The sequence below is a fragment of the Nanorana parkeri genome, unplaced genomic scaffold, assembly GCF_000935625.1.
Source record: "Nanorana parkeri isolate BGI_ZX_2015 unplaced genomic scaffold, ASM93562v1 scaffold1383, whole genome shotgun sequence".
NCBI lineage: Eukaryota > Metazoa > Chordata > Amphibia > Anura > Dicroglossidae > Nanorana > Nanorana parkeri.
Genome location: NW_017307651.1, coordinates 320,467 through 339,701, shown reverse-complemented (window position 1 = coordinate 339,701; position 19,235 = coordinate 320,467). Strand labels below are relative to the sequence as shown.

The following is a 19,235-nucleotide window of genomic DNA, read 5'->3' as shown; positions in this document are numbered from 1 at the left end:
CCCCATTCTTCTCACGCTAGTCATATTTACTAGGGGCAGATAAATTCATCTCCCTTTACTTCCTGGAACTCTGGGTCGGCCCCCTGGAACATGTGAAGGGGAAAAAATGCATTTCCTCCAAGATCTTGTGAGTTCTAATACAGTTTAGAGGTGAGATTTCCCGGAAGGCACGGGTTATGTAGCCTTTCCAGGATGCATCTGTGAGCCCAGGGTTACATCACCAGTACCTCCCTCAACCAGGAAGTGGAAAAACAGTCATTGTAAGTAAAAGTAAAATGTTTGTTTACCCAATGAATGTAATATGATTTAATTTCGGCATCCAAGCTATTGCGATCTTTAGTGAAATCATACAAACGTTGCACTGCTCTTTTTATGAATATTCTAATTTCTTGTATGCATTTTCTAAAGCAGACCTTTCCCCCACTTTTGCTAAAAATCCCAAACTAAGCTAAACTGATGTAAAACTAAAAGGTTTTGGCTTTAGATAGATTTTAATGTTTTTCATTAAGAGGTCTAGAGAGGCAGATGTATTGCTTAACTGTACATCATATTGTAAATTTCACTATTGCCATAGCATTCATATTACTGTTTTTATTTAGCATGGCTCATTTTCTTTAATCTTCTTTATTTTCACCATCTAGCCACTGCAGAGGATAGACAATGAGTTAGATCTTCGAGGGGACCAACATCACATGGGCAATTTCCCATTCCACCACTCTCACCCTGTGCCTGCAATACCCCATTCAGCGCCCATGCATTACCTCTCCCATGATGCACTGCACCAGGAGCTATCCTTTCCAGTGGTAAGTGCACAGTCAGACACTTCTTTAGTTAAGAACTTGGTGACTATTACAAGTTAGAACTATTTACTTTTAAATTGAGAATACATAGTATTCTCCATGTTTTTTTTGTCAATTTGCTTTGCTTGTGAATTTGCGCTTTTTGTTCTTTGGAGTAAAATTGTGTTTTTACTTATGTAAATTTGCAGCCATATGCCCATTTGATGCCACGGCGAATAAATGCCCAACGATATCGCCTACAGCAACCACTGCCGCCTCCTGCACTGCCTCCTTCATATTATCCCAGCTTTCTCCCCTACTTTCTGTGAGTATTTCTTGTAAACCCCGCAGTCTTTATTTGTTTCAGTGATGGGGACATTGCTATACTTAAAATGTTATTCTCTTTCTGTGCAAAAAAAATGATTTGTGTGTTTTGAATCATGCTTTTGTTCACATGCTTCTTCTAGTTCCATGCTTCCTGTATCTCCCACTTCTGTTGGCCCAGCAATCAGTTTGGATTTGGATGTGGACGATGTGGAAATGGAGAACTATGAGGTTGGTTTGACTTTGTTTTACAAGAATTTTATTAAAAAGTAACAAGGTAACCCAAACGCCACACTGCAATGGTGTAACATGAACAAATTAAAGGATATGCAGAAAACCAATATGTAATAACAATATGTAATTTGCAGAGATAACAATCCAAATTAACACTCGATAGATTGATCGATAAAATAGATCAGTGAACAAGGGGAATGACAAAAGAATAAGCAACTAAGCCACAATTCCAACCCAAAATATCTCGCCAAAGCAGTATGGCTAAGGGGGGCATGTCGAGGGCAGGCGGTTATGGTTACCAGTGCCAGTATCGCCTAATGCAGGTAGCGATGAATGCAAGGAAGGACTAGAGAAGAAGTAATATAAGCAAAGAAAGACGGGGGGAAAAGGATGCGAAGGGGCTGGTGGGGGCCTTGCGTCCCTTACTGTACCATAAGAAGGAAAGTAAAGCAAGATCTAAATCCAACGGACCAACATATACTCGAGACCAAATTTTAAGGTAGAATAAGAGCCATTCAGGACAGCCAAGGTTGGTTTGACTCTGAATTCATTATATGCATTTTCCATAGTTTAGATCCATATATCCGTTATAACCCATTATAAAAATCTTCCTTCCTTTTGGAGGCACAACGTTGTGGAAAAAATGCACCTTTTTTTACAGTATGGGCACTAACCAGTGTCATCTTCCCTATGGCACCATTCAGTCCTGTTGTGTAAAGCAGGTGTTTTCTGGGTTGCGTGTGACCCTTTTACCATCATTTTATGGTCCTTGGCCAGTTCAAGACATTTAATAAATAATTGTTTTATCGCTAATAAAACGTACCCTTCCTTACACAAGTTTGTTTTTTATATTCAGCCATATTTATAGTAGCTAAAATCTACATTACTATATTGTTTGACATACTTGATAGCTTTGTGACATTGTATGTAATTTCCCTATTAATCTAGAAATAGCCTGCTAACTCGCACTGCACCATATCTAGGAACTGCCCAGCACCCTGTAAACGCCAGGTCACAGGGGTTGCAGCTTAATGGTCTGAGGGCTATCTGCAGGTCTCTTGCTTTCTGCAGCTTATCTCAGTTGGCCAGCCACACACAGTGTGGGATGTTGTTCTACATTCAACTGATTGATTGCCAGTGAGATCTTGGACTTTCTTATTCAGTGAGTTTGATCTTTCTTTTTAGGCATTGCTTAACTTAGCTGAACGCTTAGGAGAGGCAAAACCCCGTGGACTCACCAAAGCCAACATTGAACAGCTTCCATCATACCGCTTCAACCTTGAGAGCCACCAGTCCGAGCAGACGTTGTGAGTATTTGAGGGAGATGTTTCTACCTCCCTATCATCTGTGTTCATGTTCCTATATTCCCAAACAATTCTATAAATATTTGTTTTTAAAAACTCCCATTTTTATTACATGAATTGTAATAACGCATGCTTTCATTCATGGGAAATTTTAATTTTATAGGAAATGAGTGCAAACACAAAAGATCTAAAACTCTATAATACACTGATCTAAAGTAAGAAAAGAAGCGGACTACAAAAAGTTATGTATACGGGTGCACAAATTGTACAGAGAAACATGGACCTGCACTCACCTATGCAGTGAGGCAGAACTCGCTAAGGGCAGGTTCACACCATTTTCTGGACCACTTATGGTCTGGCCTGGAAACAATCTGGTCTGGAGATGATGTGGTGTGAATGGGCCCTAAAGAAAGAATATGCTGTTTTAAGATATAACAATGTAATCCATTCATCTATCCGCTCTATGAAAGATTACACATGGTTCAGTGGATGCTATCATTGTTTTTTACTTGGAGCACATGCCTTGGTGTCTTTTCTCCTCATTCACCAAAAGCCAGGTGTCCTCACTTCCTACTCCTCTCTTACTCTAATGTAAGCTGTCTGTTACAGTTTTAGTCCATGCATTTCAACTGCTTTCACATTTTGTAGAATGTTTCCAAAGGAATAAGGCCCAATTCACCATGCTTTATAACACAAGGAAAAGGATCTTTATCTTTAGACATGCGACAGCAATGTTTACATCCTGTTGGGCTCAACTGAAAATGACTAACTTTAAAAAAAAAAATAAGGTTCCTTCTCTTGCTGGGTTTACTTTGTAAATTGGGTCTTTTTTTTTTTTTGCATCGCATACCTACAACCCCTTCATCATGAACACTACATTTGAAGATTGGAAGTTGTTTTGTCACTAAATCTCTTGCTCTCTTACAGGTGTGTGGTGTGCTTTAGTGACTTTGAAAGTCGGCAGCTTCTTAGAGTGTTACCTTGTAACCACGAGTTCCATGCAAAGTGTGTTGATAAGTGGCTAAAGGTACGTTGTTTTACCGTGTTTTTTTTTTTATTTTTTTTTTATTTTTTATTGGGTGTGTGATTTAAGTCAGACTAGAATTTGGAGCTCTTGCCCACATTTTGTATGCCTGTTACTAGGTGGTTAGGTTGTGTGACAATTTGAAGTGCCAGACACTGGTATTCTCACGCAGAGGGTGAAATACTGTGTCTAAAGCTGGCCATACACCTTACAATTATCTTCAGATTTTCTGTGGTCAGATGGAAAAGGTGCAACAGATTCCTCCATCTACACTTAACTGTGTGGATGGAGTTATCTCCACCTGGGCCAATCTGTTGCACTTTTTCCATCTGACCACAGAAAATCTGCAGATAATTGTAAGGTGTATGGGCACCTTAAGGAGCTACCAGATAAAGTTTTGCGTTTTCTCTTTGTAGTTTCTTGTTGGTACAAACCTTCACCAAGTGCCAGTTTCTGTCAAGGGCTGATTTTTCTTCCCTTAACCTGCCAGTGATACCAAAGTGCATTATATAAAAATGGGCCAAGGTCCAGTAGCAGAATGTGTCGGAGTAATGCCTTCCCACATTCTTTGCAACAATATGTCTTGACAGGTCCTGGGGGAACTATCTGCATTCTTGTGTTAAGGTTTATTATTGTGTATAATATTGACTTGTTTTTTTCTGTTTTTTGTTCCTGTTTAGTCCAACCGCACATGTCCCATCTGCCGGGCTGATGCCTCTGAAGCTCACAGAGATGGGGAGTGAGGACAAGAATTTGCCCTCTCCACTTCCTGCCAGTGCACAAACCCAGAGGGATCAACATAAAGTAAACCAGCCTCCTTGCCTGTCTCGGATGCTTCAGCTTCCCCCTCCACTTGCACTTGTCCTAGCGGCTAGGACACAGCAGATTTGAATCTGGAGGTGGTGTCAAGAGTCATACATTCCACTGTCTCCATCCCAGTACCTCTACACCCCAGTACTTCCCAGCTGAGCTCCTACATTATGTATTGTAGTTGTGGGACTTGGGAGGGATTCAAGGTGTGTTGGAGATGAAATTGGGTTGCATATTGGAGAGTAACTTTTTCTCCCTTTTCTCCAGTGTGGGTAGCTGAGGCTAACAGGTTAAAAATAAATTAAAAGGACTGGATCTTTAAGGCCAGTGCTGACCCCCGAACGGGAATTTGAGGCATTACCAGGGGCTCCCTGTCTGCAAATTTCTTCTGTCAGCCCCTTAGTTGAGGGGAATGTCACAGCTGCTTATTGAAATATGTTTGCACTGAAGCCCTAGCGGGCGGTTTTGTTATTTTTCTTTCAATTCTGTGGACCAGCATTTTATGTTCTATTACTTGATGCCATGAGAACTAATTGCATTCAAAGAAGGTTGTAATATCAGTTTGGCCTTTTTAAACTTTATATTAGTATCGTTCCGTAATCCTGTTTTTTAATCTTGTCTCCGGCTTCGTTCAAACGTGTGTGGTTTTAGCAATCCATTCCAGTCTACCTGAGAGCAATGAAATAGTGTGATTTGAAACAAGCATGATTTACAGTAACGCAATAGATGTTTTTGTTTGTGACCCAGTGAGGAATCTCAACCTTTTTGCTCTGCTTTAGATCAGCAATTTCTTTTTTCTTTTATTTCATGGAGCAGAGGTGAAAATTAGGAAGGCATCACAGTTTTGCCTCTGCTATAGAAGAGGCAAAAGAAGACAAGGGGCTCTTTGCAGTTTTTTGATCACCAGCTAACCCTTTCTTTACCTCTTGACCTTTACTAACGAGTCACTACTGCCATGTGCCATTTCATGTAATGCAAGATATTATTGCTAATACAGATATGTTGCAGGTATCTCTGCTCCTAGCAGTATCCTCGGTTCGCTTTAGACAAGCTTTCTAGCAGACGTTGTATTGGCCAGTCTAGTGGTGCAGGAGCTGTTTGCCCATAATCTTTCTCCTGTCTTCTGCTAGCAGAAGCCCTGGTAATGCCTCCGTAGTGTATGTTAGGCAGCAGATCACACAGTTGCAGGCTGGTGTGACATTGCAGGGTCAAATCTGTTGCACGCCAAGCTGTGTTCTAGTGATTGCACTCGGCACCTGCGGTTTCCCCATTCAAGCTTCCCTGTGAGTTACCGAACACGGGGTTACCTGTGGGCAAGCAGCTGCCTTATTTAATGATTTGTATCTGTTTTTAGTTCAAGTTTGCATGATTGAACAGCAATGAAAACAACAAGAGCCAACCAATCATTTCCGATCTGTGTGCGCATTTTTAATGGTCAGACAGAAAGAGTCTGTCTTAATGTTTCACAATATGCATGTCTGAGCAGCTTGGAATATGGTATCCGCTAACCCTTGGCCGTCTGTGGAGTGACGTGAGGGGGGTGGGTGGGACTGGGATACGCATTATATAGGGATATGTATCATGCTGAGCTGATCCCTGCTGTGCACTTGTTCGCAAGCAGAAGGCACCTCAACTGTTTGTTGGGATGTGAATTCTTTTCTTTTTTTTTCTTCAGCCTAGAACGGTCACACTCGGGCAGGGATTGTGTGCGAATGGGGTGTTCTTAGACCAAAAGTAATTGAATTCAGTAAAAAGAGTGGCCCATAGCACATAACAGTGGGTAACTGCCGGACATTTCACACTATGTTTAAGAACTAGTTCAACATAGTCATTTTTTCATTGCTGTTAAACTCTACCCAATTCTGAGCCATAAAATAGAAAGGATGTTAAAGTATATCTGCAGCCAAAATCGTTTTTTGGTTTTGGGTGTAAAGTGCTAATTTCAGTCTCCTTTGGGGGTTCTTACAGCTCTTTGGCTGGTTGGTCTCCTTTTACCAGTGACAGCTACTGTTGAGCCTCACCCAAAACTGATATACGAAACATTGCACTTTAACAAAAAGAAAATGGTGAACGGTATAAAATGTAGACGCCTGTAGGTGCCAATACTTCCTGGCAGAGTTAAAATTTGCCCGCTCCCACACCTTCCTATTAGCCAGACAGGCAGTCCATCATAGTGATGGGCCAGTAGCAATGTATGGGGAGCAGGAGGGAGTGGGCAGGACTTGACACACATGAGGACTTGTACAGGCAGTACAGTGCAATTGAAAGCTGCCACAGGTAAGAAGCATCTTTAGGTGCCTGTGCTTTATACCTGCCAGGAGACTTTGCTTGTTAAAGTGACCGGATCACTCAAGAATGGTCCATATAAATATCTAAAGAGTAACTAATTGTAGTGTTCATAGTAACTGAAGGGGATTTTCCAGTAGATGGAAATCCAGCATTTGCTTGGGGTCCCTTCATGTACTAGAGGAGTCCTTGCCGCCTCCAGTCCCATTGTAAATAATAGAAGGACCCCACCCATCTTGCTTTCTTGTTGCTGTGGGCAAAACCGTGCAGCCCTTTGTTATTCCATTTTATTTTCCATTACCCATCTGAAGTATTCGGAATAGTCACACAATCCTTGCAGTGATCTGTCACACGTTAGAGGATTTGTTACCATTTGGCTGTAGACGTCTTCCTTTCCACCATCTCCTTCGCTGTTCTCACTGTTGGAAGGTTTCAGGATAATTTGTATCGTTTGATAATTACTGATGCACTGAGCTATAGTTATGTATTCTGCATGATGGATAAACGACAAAAATGTCTAACTAATACACAAACTACAAAGCACTGATCACTCATCCATCATCCTCACCTTTGTATCAGCCATCTGAATATGGTCCACGCCTCACCCCAAGCCCAGCCTATCACTTGTTGTTGATCATACAGGTGATGACTTCAGATGAAGTTTTTTTTTTTTTTATTATTATTTCTTTGCATATTGGCAGCCTACGGAGATTTAAGCCATATGCTAATGGTGAGAACAGTGGAGAATGTAAACTGTTCCATATGCTGGAGCGTGATTGTATTTTTACAGTTTTTCTTTTCCCCTCACAAGCAAGTCAAATTTGTAGAACTGCCACAGTGGGTCTTATGGGAAGGAGGCAGCAGCAGAAATTGCAGCAGAAACCTGCATCAAGCCCTAGTTTTACAGCACACAATTTACCAAAGGTCTTACTGTATATATCTATCAGTACTTCAGAATCTTGTCAGCACACTTACACAAGACAACAGCAGTATCTGCTGCATATCCGTTAGGAGTTCCTCAACTGCTGGGGGAAGTGCTCAGTCCTGTTGAAGACCTTCTCCAGTCCAGTTGCTAAAGGTTATTCCTTCATCTTCCCTCTGCTCCACTGTATAAAAAGCATAGTTCTTCCACTAATCTTAGTAGGAACCCCACAACCACAGTTTGAGTGTGGTCTGAGCTCTAGCACTTAGGACCTCATTATCATTATGCTAGAAGTACAACCTATTGGTTTAGTATGTCTGTGATTGCTGCATAGATGAGTGTGTGTATGTATATTAATATATATGTATATTAATATATATGTAATATATACACACACACATTTTTATTTGTCATTACTTTCAAGCACCCCTATGGTGGGATATAGTGGATTGTTTACTGTATCATCCTAACCTCCTGGACCCCTACTCACATTGGGCTGATTGTTCTCATTTTGTCCCTCCCACTAACATTCCTGCCCCCTTCCCCCCAGAGTTGTGGCTTCCCTTACTCAGGGTCCCGGAGGTGTCTTCTGTGTTAGAACTGTATATCTATATGTGAGTGTAAGCATATAGATATATCTCTATATATAAACTTTATTTTTGCTTTTGGTACTTGCACATTTACTGGTTACCTCATTTCCCATGTATGTATTTGAAAAAATGCTAATATATAGAAATGGTTCTTGAAGCTATCAGAGTGTGTTTTCTTTTTCCTCCATTCCATTGGAATAATATTGGTTTGTAGCATTTAACATTTAACTAGTAATATTGTATTATATATATATGTGTATACTGATTGAAATTTTTAACAGATTTGTACTTTTTTTAAAATGAAAGTTGCTAGTTTTGCTTGACCTGGTAGTGCAATCATTTATTTTTTTTAATGTTGTGGCTGAATTGAGAGGGTTCACTAATAAATGTACAAGGACAATATTGGCATGTCTCTGGTGTGTTTTTGTTTTTTTTTATTCTCCCTGTCTTGCAGTATTCAGCTGGTCATAGACATATGCTGGGAAGACCATATCTGTTACATTATGAAGAATAACACTGTTTATAGATATGAGGCGAAAGGAAGAAAATGGCAGAGTTTTTCATATTTTTGAACTGTGGGCTATACTGCCACTGGCACGTAAATTGCACAATAAACACTAAAAATGGTAGGCCAGCCTGGGGGGCTTAACCCTCCTAACTTTTCTGCCTAGTTGTAACAAGCAGTACAGAAGAAAAAAAATGGCAACATCTATTATGGTAGTGGAAAGGAATTTTGCAGTATGTACAAATATCCTATTTTCTCTTGTATACACTGGAGAATTTTGCACAGTAGGTGTTGACTTGTAGATATGCTGCCAACTACAGACAATCTGGATAGTAAGCATTAAAAAAAAAAAGTGGTTTTGTAACCCTGTACTGGAGGTTGGTCATGTTCTTTCCACATTGTTTCCTCTTGAGCCGTGCAATTTGAACTTGGCCTTTTTTGGTGCTCTAGAAGCCTTTTTTTCTAACCTACCAGGGAAATTATTCTTTGCTGGTCTTGTCTTTCAGAAGGTGGCCTTCCCCCACAGCCAGCACTTGAGCAGAGTTTCAGAGCTGACAGTATTGTCCTTCACAAGGTTAAGTGGATTTTAGGACCTTTTTGCAAAAGCCCGGTTCTCCTTTTCATTTAAATTTTAAGGTAATTGTGTTTTCTGTCCCTTGACCCAGCTCTGGTTTATTTAAATTCAATTTCCCTTTATCCCTCCTAATGTAAAGCAGATAGTCAGAGTTTACCTTTCTGCTATGGCTTCCCTTCAGAAGACCATTTCATTGTTTATCAACCTGAGGGTCATCCCGTCTTCTACCATTTTTAGATTGATTCACCAAGCTTTCTCAGGCTTATGCCACTAAATATCAGTTCCCCTTTCTTTGTGAATGTGCTTCGTACCGAGATGGTGAGTGTGATTATTACACTCTCAGCCTCAGAGATATGTATTCCTTAACTGCATATGAGACTATATACGACTTGACCGTTTAGAACAGGGCCTCATCAGAAGTCCTTTGCAGACTGCTAGTGGAGGTTTAGAATGCCTCTGCTTTTTGTCAAGTGCGTCTTGAGCTGGCTTAAAGTGACCCAAAACTCACTTTGCAGTTCTCTCCTTATATATTTAACATAACCCCGTTTTACATTTCTATTTTTAGATTGCAATCTTACATTTATATAAAAAAAAAACGCTTCGTGCCTCTCCATCAGTTCATGATCTTTCTGTGAGAGAGCACCGCTCTCCCCACTCCATTTCCCATAAGGCATTGCGTGCACAGCTCCCACTGTGCACACCTCTATTCAGAGTCCTGGTGGCTGACTCCCTCTGCCCTCTTATCATGGCGTGTCACTTCTATCTAACAAAGAGCCACCTCCCTCACTGCAACATCTCTCCCTTTGCTTCCGTCAGGCTGCTTGCACCTCATTGCTGGGCTCTCACCTTCCCCTCTTCATCTGTGCCTGGCTACCTGCCCTCCTCCCTCTCCACAGACAGGATGTGCGTGACACCGAGTGGTGAGATTACTCTATTTCCCGGCTATTAGAAAAATGCTGTTTTAGATGTTTGTAGTTTGGGGGCTCACATGCTGTGCAATGAAAAACGGAGAGATGGCAAGCTTTGATATATACAGCTCCGCTCACACTCCCGTGCAGAATGTAAATGGGAGGGAGGAGTCAGCAGAGGAGATGTGAGGGAGCTTGAAGCATCCTCAAGTCTAGGTTTAAAGCGTGAACGAGCACAGAGGGTGGCAACTTTTCACCTCCTATAGGGACCATGGAGAAGAAAAAATAGCCTCCCTCTGCCAGGAAGTTATTACACGGAAACAAATATTTTTTTACAGCATTTAAAGGTAAATTAAAAATGTAGGTCTTTATTAATTTTATAATCAATCTTTATGTTATTGTTTATTTTAGTGTCACTTTAAGCTTTTGAATTTGACTGTTTTTCTAACCAACTTTTACTTGGGGAAAATGAGGGTGGCACTGTGTTCAGTACCACTTCCTATTATCCGCCACAGTTTAGGGTTAGTCAGACCTTTCAATCATCACAATGAGTACTTCCTGGGCGTTCTGTTTTAGCGTCATTCTCAGAGGTTTGCAGGATCCTAAACTGGTCCTTTGTCCACACCTTTAATAAGATTTATCATGTGGCTGCACCGACAGCTGCTAGCTTTGCTCATAAATCCTGCAGATGTTTCTGCGATCACTCTCTTGAGGTGTTAGGACTTGCTTCCTTGCCTTGAAGAATCTGCCTGAGGCTCAGACCAAGAAGAACGTCACCTCCAAAGGGGTATGATTCCACATAGAAGCAATCAGCTAGCAGCTGATCAATCAGATCAAAAATAGCATAGGTGGAACCAGAGAAATATCCCACTTAGGAAAGAAAAGGAGTTACGTTCCTGGAAGGAACAGGTCCCCAAGGGTCACCGAAACAAAAAACAACTTGTGGTGAAAAGGTCCGAAGTCTTATATCTGTCATCACTAGGGTCACAGGACAAGCACTCTGTCTTGAGATTGTCTGGGCAAACAACCTTGTGAAAAACAACAAGTTGCTGCGCTAGGAGTAATAGTACACTCAGTGATAAATTACCTGCCGCAACAATATGTGGTGATAACCCATGTATAATATATTACTAGTATGTAACATACTAGTACTATATTAAACAAATAACCTTGCTGTAAGCTAGACCTATGTAGCAAAGCCATGGATCGGTTTCCCCTTCTAGCCCGAGGATAGCGGTGGCAAGGAGCCAGAGAGTTCTGCCCACTGACAACTCAGTGATATGCTGGTCTCTCCTCCAATACCCTTCACCTGTAGCTCAGGGCTAAAAGCGCTTCTAAAGCCATGAGCCTCTCCTCCATGCCCGGAGGCTACCATCAGAGGAAACCAATCCCAGGGAATTTGCCTGCAATGAGACAGACTCAATATTGTTCAGCACAGAAACCAGGCTACTTCACCTGATGTAGGGGAGGACATGCATTTGTTCCTTAGAAAATCTGCTGTAAATGGACAACACCCTGTCCTTGGGGGACAGGAACAAAAAGACTGGGAATCTGAGGGGAAGGAGGGGCTTATATAGGCTTAGGGTGCTACTTGTTAACCCTTTATTGTTCCTGCCAACTAGGGGTAGTAGGACGATAACCCATTTTGTCAGCGCTGCCATGGCTATGAGCAGGAAAGGCATAAATACCAAACTGGAGTTTTAACATAGTTTGACCCAGGAAACCTACCCAGTATACTCTCCCAATGAAGAAAGAACCACCTGTTCTGGGGCATCATTCAGCAGCAGCAAATATTATGATTCTCTCATAGGAGAAGAACCCTTACTAGCCACTTGATAGGCTCAGTAAACACATCAAGGGACTACCTGTTCCATAGAGACTGAATCCGCAACAGAGGAAAGGTGGACTGAATTGGAACAGGAAGAGATTGAGAGACCTCTCTAAGGGACAAGAGTCCTCCAATGCTCCATTTACGAAGGAGAGAAGGGCAACCCTCTGATAACAAGGGGTTGAAATATAGACATGCTGTGGATCTTTCCAGAAAATGACTGATAATTACCATGTCCTACAGGTGACTGACCATTTTAATTCTGAAAGTGGACAAGGCCAGGCAAACTGGACAAGGCCAGATTCAGCTGGATCGTGCAGGCTTTGAGTACCTTCGGATAATGTTCACCAGGATCTAGAGCCCTCTTCAAAGGACTTCTGAGTGTCCAAACCAAGGAGTCAATGCTTTAAGAGGTATTAGGTGTGCATGGGAAACACAGAGGATGTAGATCTGTATCTGGCTGAGGAACTGTCAAAGCTGGTCTCTATTGTCCTAGTAGGTCAGAGAGGGAGACATAGGGAGGTGTACCAGATCAGGGTCCAGCATGCCCCAAGGGACAGGCAGTTCCCTAAGGAAGAGTGGTGGCTGGGCTTGGGGTGGAGTCAAGCTCCAGAGGCTGAGCAGGACAGGGGCAAGAGGAACCTGAGTGGACTAGGGCATGTGCATTAATCTGTGTTAGCACAGGGAAGAAAGGGGGGAACAACTGAAGAGAGTACCAGAGGCCCAGAGTTAGTCTTTGAGCCTAAGGGGCAAACTACCCAAGAACCCACAAGCAGTCCCCCACTTGTAGAAGTGGGGGATTCACCTTTATGCCAAAGGGCTTTGACTGCAAGCCTCATGGGCTGTCTGGGAGTCATACATCTACTTCTGCTATAGGTTAGAGCCTAAGGATGGTGGTCAGCCAACCTCTTTCTAGACCTCTTATGTTGAGGCAGGAGTACGCTCTGGCTTACTGTGGAAGCCTTCACCCCCAAGAGGGAAAAAAGATCTTCATAATTACTTTTGCACGATATTCTAATTATTCGAGTTTCACCTGTATACTCTGCTTTCCACTAGCAACTGTGAGTTTTCAGAGATAGGAGCAGAACTTCTGCTGCTCCGGTTCTGATAACTCTGCAAGGAATCCCTACATACACACTGGCCTGACCCGAACAGAGTTCTGTGCTAACGAACACAATGGGTTGTCACTTCCAGCTGCAGGACCATTGCAGATATAACACCAGTATACTTCATGAACTAACAAAACCTGCGCTCATTGGCTAACTTGAGAGACTAATATATTTTCCAATATCTGGCCTGAATCTACCAGTAGCTGTTGGTAGTAGTAAAAAAAAAAAAAAAAAAAAAAAGCCAAACCATAGCAGAAGGGAAAGATGGATGCATTTTCTTGAACAGGTGTAGTGTGGAAGAGGTTAGAGCTGCGAGGGGGCTGGCCTTCAATTTTTCTATGTGCCTAGTGTCCATTTCTCCCGTAGCCAGTAAAAAGTCACTCACGTTCCAAAGCGATGCACAGTCAATCTCTTTATTGACTATGGTAGTGTGAACATCTCAGCGATGTTTCGGCACCCAGTGGTCCCTTCTTCAGGCAAACATTTTGTTTGCCTGAAGAAGGGACCACTGGGTTCTGAAACGTCGCTCTGAGATGTTCACACTACCATAGTCAATAAAGAGATTGACTTGGCATCGCTTTGGAACGTGAGTGACTTTTTACTGGTTTCATAAGATTTGCGGAGGCATCTGCTGTCACTTGCACCCATCCTGTTTCATTGGAATTTTCCAGTTAGGAATGTGATGGGATATACTGAATCTCATTTCTCCTGTAGGACGCAGTATAACGCTAGGTTGTTTATTATCAAGCTGTGTCTCTCAATTGACATAAATATATTTATTTCGACGAAACAAACTACTGAACTAAAGGTGTTAGAGTTAAGAAACATATAGGTGCCTCCTTGGTATTTAAAAGTCACCAAAGTACAAAGGTCATTATTTGTTGTTGTTGGCTAGATGTAAATTAAAAGTCCAAAACAATTGCATTTTGATTTGTAAAGCTTTTTAATACTGGTTAATAAAACTTAAATGTTCCTATAACATACAAGTTCCACAATGGTTTTGGAAAAATAAATCCTTGCTGAACAACCAATAGATGTAACATTTGGTTTGATGTTGCACTGTCTGCAATGACATAATAGCCATCAACCGTATACTCAAATTACTATGCAGTGAAGCAATGTTCATTAATGACCAGAGTTAGTCCTACAATTTGCACTTATCATTTGGGCCACATCTAGTTCCCAGAGATGTCAAAGAGCACCCAGCAGTCATCTGTATGAACTCCTTCAAGTCACACTTGGTAAGTGCTTATTTAAACTCTACATTTTCCAAACCATTCCATGTTCCCACAGTGGTTAGTGTTGTTGCCTTTAAAAGCAACCCTGTCAGTCTGTCAAACAAAAAAAATCCTAAAGGGTAGCTCCCTCCAACAGAAGAGCATGCATACTGATCACTTTGGTGGTCTGTGTCTCCTACTGTCACCATCAATAGACTCTGTGTCAGATACTAGTATCCTCCATGCATTGTGGTTCTATCCTCTGACCCCTAGGTAACTACAGGATACAGCAATGGCATATGGGTCAGGGGATGAAACCACAGCGTGCAGCACGGGGGACAGGCAGCCAAACACTTCTGATGCTGAAGGCTGGTGGAAGCTACAATGCTTGAACAGATAGAAGAGTAAGAGACCTAAGCTGCCAGAGAGGTACCTTTTCTGTTGCAGAAAGCTACTGTGTTATATTATTTATTTTACAGGAAGACAGGATTGCTTAAAGTTCCAGGGTCTTGCTTGAGACCATTGTAGCCTAAATTGGACTTCATTGTCTGGTAGATACAGTTGGCATGATCAGATTTAGATTATATCAAATGTCACATGATATTTCAGCTACTTTTTTCCTAGATTTGGATGGAGTGGGACAGGTTCAGCATCTCGATAAAACCAGTATGTAAACAGAAGAGGTTGTCTTTGGTACATAGGTAGGGAGCTGACTGAGCTATCATCTGTATATTCCCCAAGCAGTATCTTTGCACCAGGTCAGTTTGTAATCTTATGTGAATCTGAGCCATCTCAGATCCCACTCCCTATACTCCTCTTGTGTGCAGGCTGCTAAAACCTTTATCATAAAAGTACACTTTGTTGCCTTGATCCATTCAGGTTAAAAGGACAAGCCCACTTTTGAGACCTTTCCCCTTCCACTGATACCCTTACCATGCTGTTCTTCAGCGTATGGAGATAACAGAAAATGTGACCGTCTCCTCCCACAGGGCAGTGAACAGCAAATTGCCAGCCATAAGTACTGCCACATGTGGGCAGAGGTCAGGTCAATATCCCTGTGCAAGCTCCGCTGCTGAGAAAGGTGCCGGGGGGGTTTGTATCAGTGGGAGAGGTGATGAGCTATCATGCTAACCTGTCACTTTCAGTTCAGAGATAAACCAATTCATATGATTATTACTTTGGGGGGAATGTTTAGTTTTTGATGGTTGGGGCTTAGCCATTTAAAAAGGCATCCAATGCCTTATAAAAAAAAATACTTTCATGAAAAGCATGTCCATCAATTTGTCTGCTTAGTGTAGAACTCCAGACAACATTTTTTTGGCTATAGCAAGTAAAGTTAACTCTCTACAATAAGTAGTGTGGCCGGAGTAGGGCTTCACTGCGTGCCTTGTTCAAAGCCACACCGCTTTGCTTTACAAAATGTCTTCACTTGGTCCTCTTCACCATGAGCATGTATGCCACAGCCCTATTCTTTCCTATAGGGCGCTGTACTCATGCCAGCCTGCAGCAGTCATGCACACCATGGCTCTTCCCATAGGAATACATGGGGCCAAGGTGCGCAGTCATAGAAAGAGACGAGGATATTTGCAGAAGCAAAGCAGTGCAGATCACGATGGGGCTGCACAGTGAGGATCACTGGATTAAGGAAGGAGCATAAGACCAGGGGGGTTGCTACATTCATTACAGAACATCTTGTAGGAAAGGTACAATTGTCCTTTAAAACTGCCCAGAGGTAGTTTACATAGATTATTTAAGGTTCATTTTAAACTTAAGTTGAACAAATACAAACTGAGCATAATGATTCACAGACATTACCTTCAGTAAAAACAGCTTGTTAAAAGAATTGGCAGATACAGGGGTACAGGCTGCAGAAGTTATATGCAAATCTCAACCTTCCCTCCTCCATTTAGCTCTTTAAGGGCGGTAACACAAGGCATTGCATATTAAATGGAGTGGTATGATGTGGTGCCATTTGTTCTTGTGCAGCCATGCACATCCTTCAGTATTTCACTGTCAATGAGAAAGAATGACACCGCATCACGCCAACACGTTTCTGCATAGCAATATTATGAACAGGTCCTTTTGTGTTACGGCAATGTACATTACATTTGCTGCGTTGACGCTCATTTTGAAAGGCACCCTAACGCACTAAGGCAAAGTATGTTATGTTGCCAAAAATGGTGCATTCACAACCCATTTATTTCATTAGGTTGCCTTTACACACTGCTAAAATGATAATGGGTAGTCTCACTAGTCTTCTGACTGAATGTGACCTTTGCCTATAAGATGTTCTTAACATGTGCCTAGTTTGAATTACACGTGTTGGGGACATGTTTACTGTAGCTACCTGATACATTTAGTACAGCCTATGTACATCTTGGTATAGGAATACAGCAAAAGAAAAAACTAGCTGCAATGTAGTTTTTGGCTAATAAGAAAGATAAAAAGTAAGACACAAACCCTATAGGTCACCAACTAGAAGCATTGATGTGTGGGCCCACCTCTACACAGGCTTCCCCCCCCTTCAGTCTATCATGAACACCGCTGCTATACTCATCCACCTAACCAACTGCTCAGTGTCTGCAACCTCCCCATGCCAATCCCTACACTGGCTTCTAATAACCCAAATTATAAAATTCAAAATATTAACAGTCACTTACAAAGCCATTCACAAATCTGCCCTGTTATATCTCAAACCTTGACTGAAAGTATCACCCTTACCATCCCCTCCACTCTTCTAAAGACAGCCCCTGCTTTCCAATTCACTCCAACTCCTCCTATGCTCGCATCCAGGACTTCTCTAGAGTCTCTCCCATCCTCTGGCACTCTTTATCTCCCACTCTGACTGCCTTTAGGCGTTCCCTAAAGATCTCTGCAGGATAGCCTATCCCGCCTCAAACTCACCACTGAACCATCACGTTCTCAAACAATTCATCCCCACACAGCTACCACCTCATGTATCACTTGTCCCTCCCTTTTAGATTGTAAGGCCTCCTTACCATCTTGTCTTGAATTTCATTGCAACTGTGATGTCTTCCTTCTATTGTAAATCACTGCGCAAACAGCTGCCGCTATATCAATCCTTTATAATAATAATGTCACTGCTGGCCCTGAGGTGAGGCTGAATTTTATTAGTGAAGGATTTCTCCTGAGACTTCCAGCACGTACATTCAATTTAGGGTAAGTGAGTGTACTTTCTATGTTACAATTCATGATCAGTATAGCAGACAAACCATAACCTAAATTGTGTTAAATATATTTGTTTCCACATTTGCACCTTAAAACCTATATTACATGTAATTTATACAGGACAAATAACTAGAGAATAGCAGGCAGTATATGTACCCAATCATACATCCAATGATGCACTTCATTAAACAAAAGGGTTGCTCAGTGTTCTTCCCAAAACATAAATTGGAGATTGGCACCAATGTTCAACAGTGATGGCATGATGTCTGCTGTGTGGTACAAATGTACTCTATGTGTTAGGCCTTGTTCACACCAAATGCAGACCAGATCCGCTCAGGTTTCTGCACACGCACGATGCGTTTTTTGTTTTTTTTTCCAGGAAGCTAACAAGGTTATGAGGTCATTTCCTTTTACCTCTGACCTTTCATTAGCTGTTCCGATTATTTCCTGCTTCCTCTGACCTTGTTTCACATGTAAAATTGTTGCAACATGGATCCATGGGATGCAGGCATGCTCCTGGTGATGGTTATTTTACTGCTACGCCATTGTGTTGCTAAGGGGATACATATGACATGTAATATCACAGACAGCCACACAAGCTGCATGAAAAGCAGCTGCAGGTGTCAGTGAGCAAACAGGCAGTGTGAAGGAGGAGTGGTGGGGGGGAAGGGGGGTGGATGGAATACTGCATTTGAGGAACTACTAGTATACAATGCCATTCACATTGAAGTACTCACCACAGCTCTCCTTATCTGTCAAGGACATATCCTTATATCCAGGGAAAACTCTCCCTGCTATCAAACCCCACTGGTCAGCCTTCTTTCTATTGTTCTTATATTGAAAGTGTCTGCTGTCATATAGCTCAGGGCACTGTTGAACCATACTTATGAATCTCTCTGGGTCACAAAACTGGTCCACCATTTTTCCTTTGCTCTCCAGCTCACAAGGTCACCTTTTCCAAAGACAGGAAGTGACAAAGGAAGATTAGGTCATGACAGATGACCACATAGGTTTTTTCTTTATGGTTATTTTTTCCCATGGAATTGCATTGCGTTGCGTTTTTGATGCGTTCCAGAGCAGGTAAAATAGGGCTTGCCGCAGTTTTTTCACCTGGTCTGGATCCGCACGCTGCGATGTGAACTGGAGGTCAAAATACCATAGGAATACATTGGACGCAGTTTTGATCCGGTCTGCACCTGCTCTGCTCTGGATCTGCTCCGCGCTTGGTGTGAACAAGCCCTTAGATAGCCTGTACATATAACACTTTTTTTGCAGGGGTTCCCCAATACCTGGAATTTATTTCAAGGGTTCCTCAGTGGTAAATAGGTTACCATAGAGTGAATCTTGTAATAACATCTACTTTCACTACTTCTAGAAAGTTGCAAAGCAGCTATAGTGGCACATATCGCGCCATGCCTTTTCAACGCATTTTACATGCAGTTAAATAACTGCACCAAAAATGTACAAGAGGGGATGGGGCCCTAAAATACACCTGTGAGAATACAAACAAGGCAGATGCCACTCTTTTTTTCAGAGTTAATGGCATTTAAAGCTCACTTGCCATACACATGCACCAGGCCTGATTACACTTCTGCACTTGAAAACACATGCATTTTACAGAGTATTTTAGAA

The 19,235-nt window shown here is 42.0% G+C and overlaps 1 protein-coding gene across 3 annotated transcripts in view; it reads left to right on the top strand.

Annotated features, from left to right (window-relative positions):
- Positions 1-6,456, top strand: part of RNF44 (ring finger protein 44) — a 28,428-nt gene extending 21,972 nt beyond the window's left edge. For all 3 annotated transcript variants that reach the window (XM_018569730.1, XM_018569731.1, XM_018569732.1), the window contains 6 exons: positions 642-803; positions 989-1,104; positions 1,247-1,334; positions 2,523-2,644; positions 3,569-3,668; positions 4,346-6,456. In XM_018569730.1, the coding sequence (XP_018425232.1) occupies positions 642-803; positions 989-1,104; positions 1,247-1,334; positions 2,523-2,644; positions 3,569-3,668; positions 4,346-4,408 (651 nt within the window). In that variant the 3' untranslated portion in view covers positions 4,409-6,456. The remainder of the gene's footprint in view (positions 1-641; positions 804-988; positions 1,105-1,246; positions 1,335-2,522; positions 2,645-3,568; positions 3,669-4,345) is intronic.
- Positions 6,457-19,235: the final 12,779 nt, after the last annotated feature.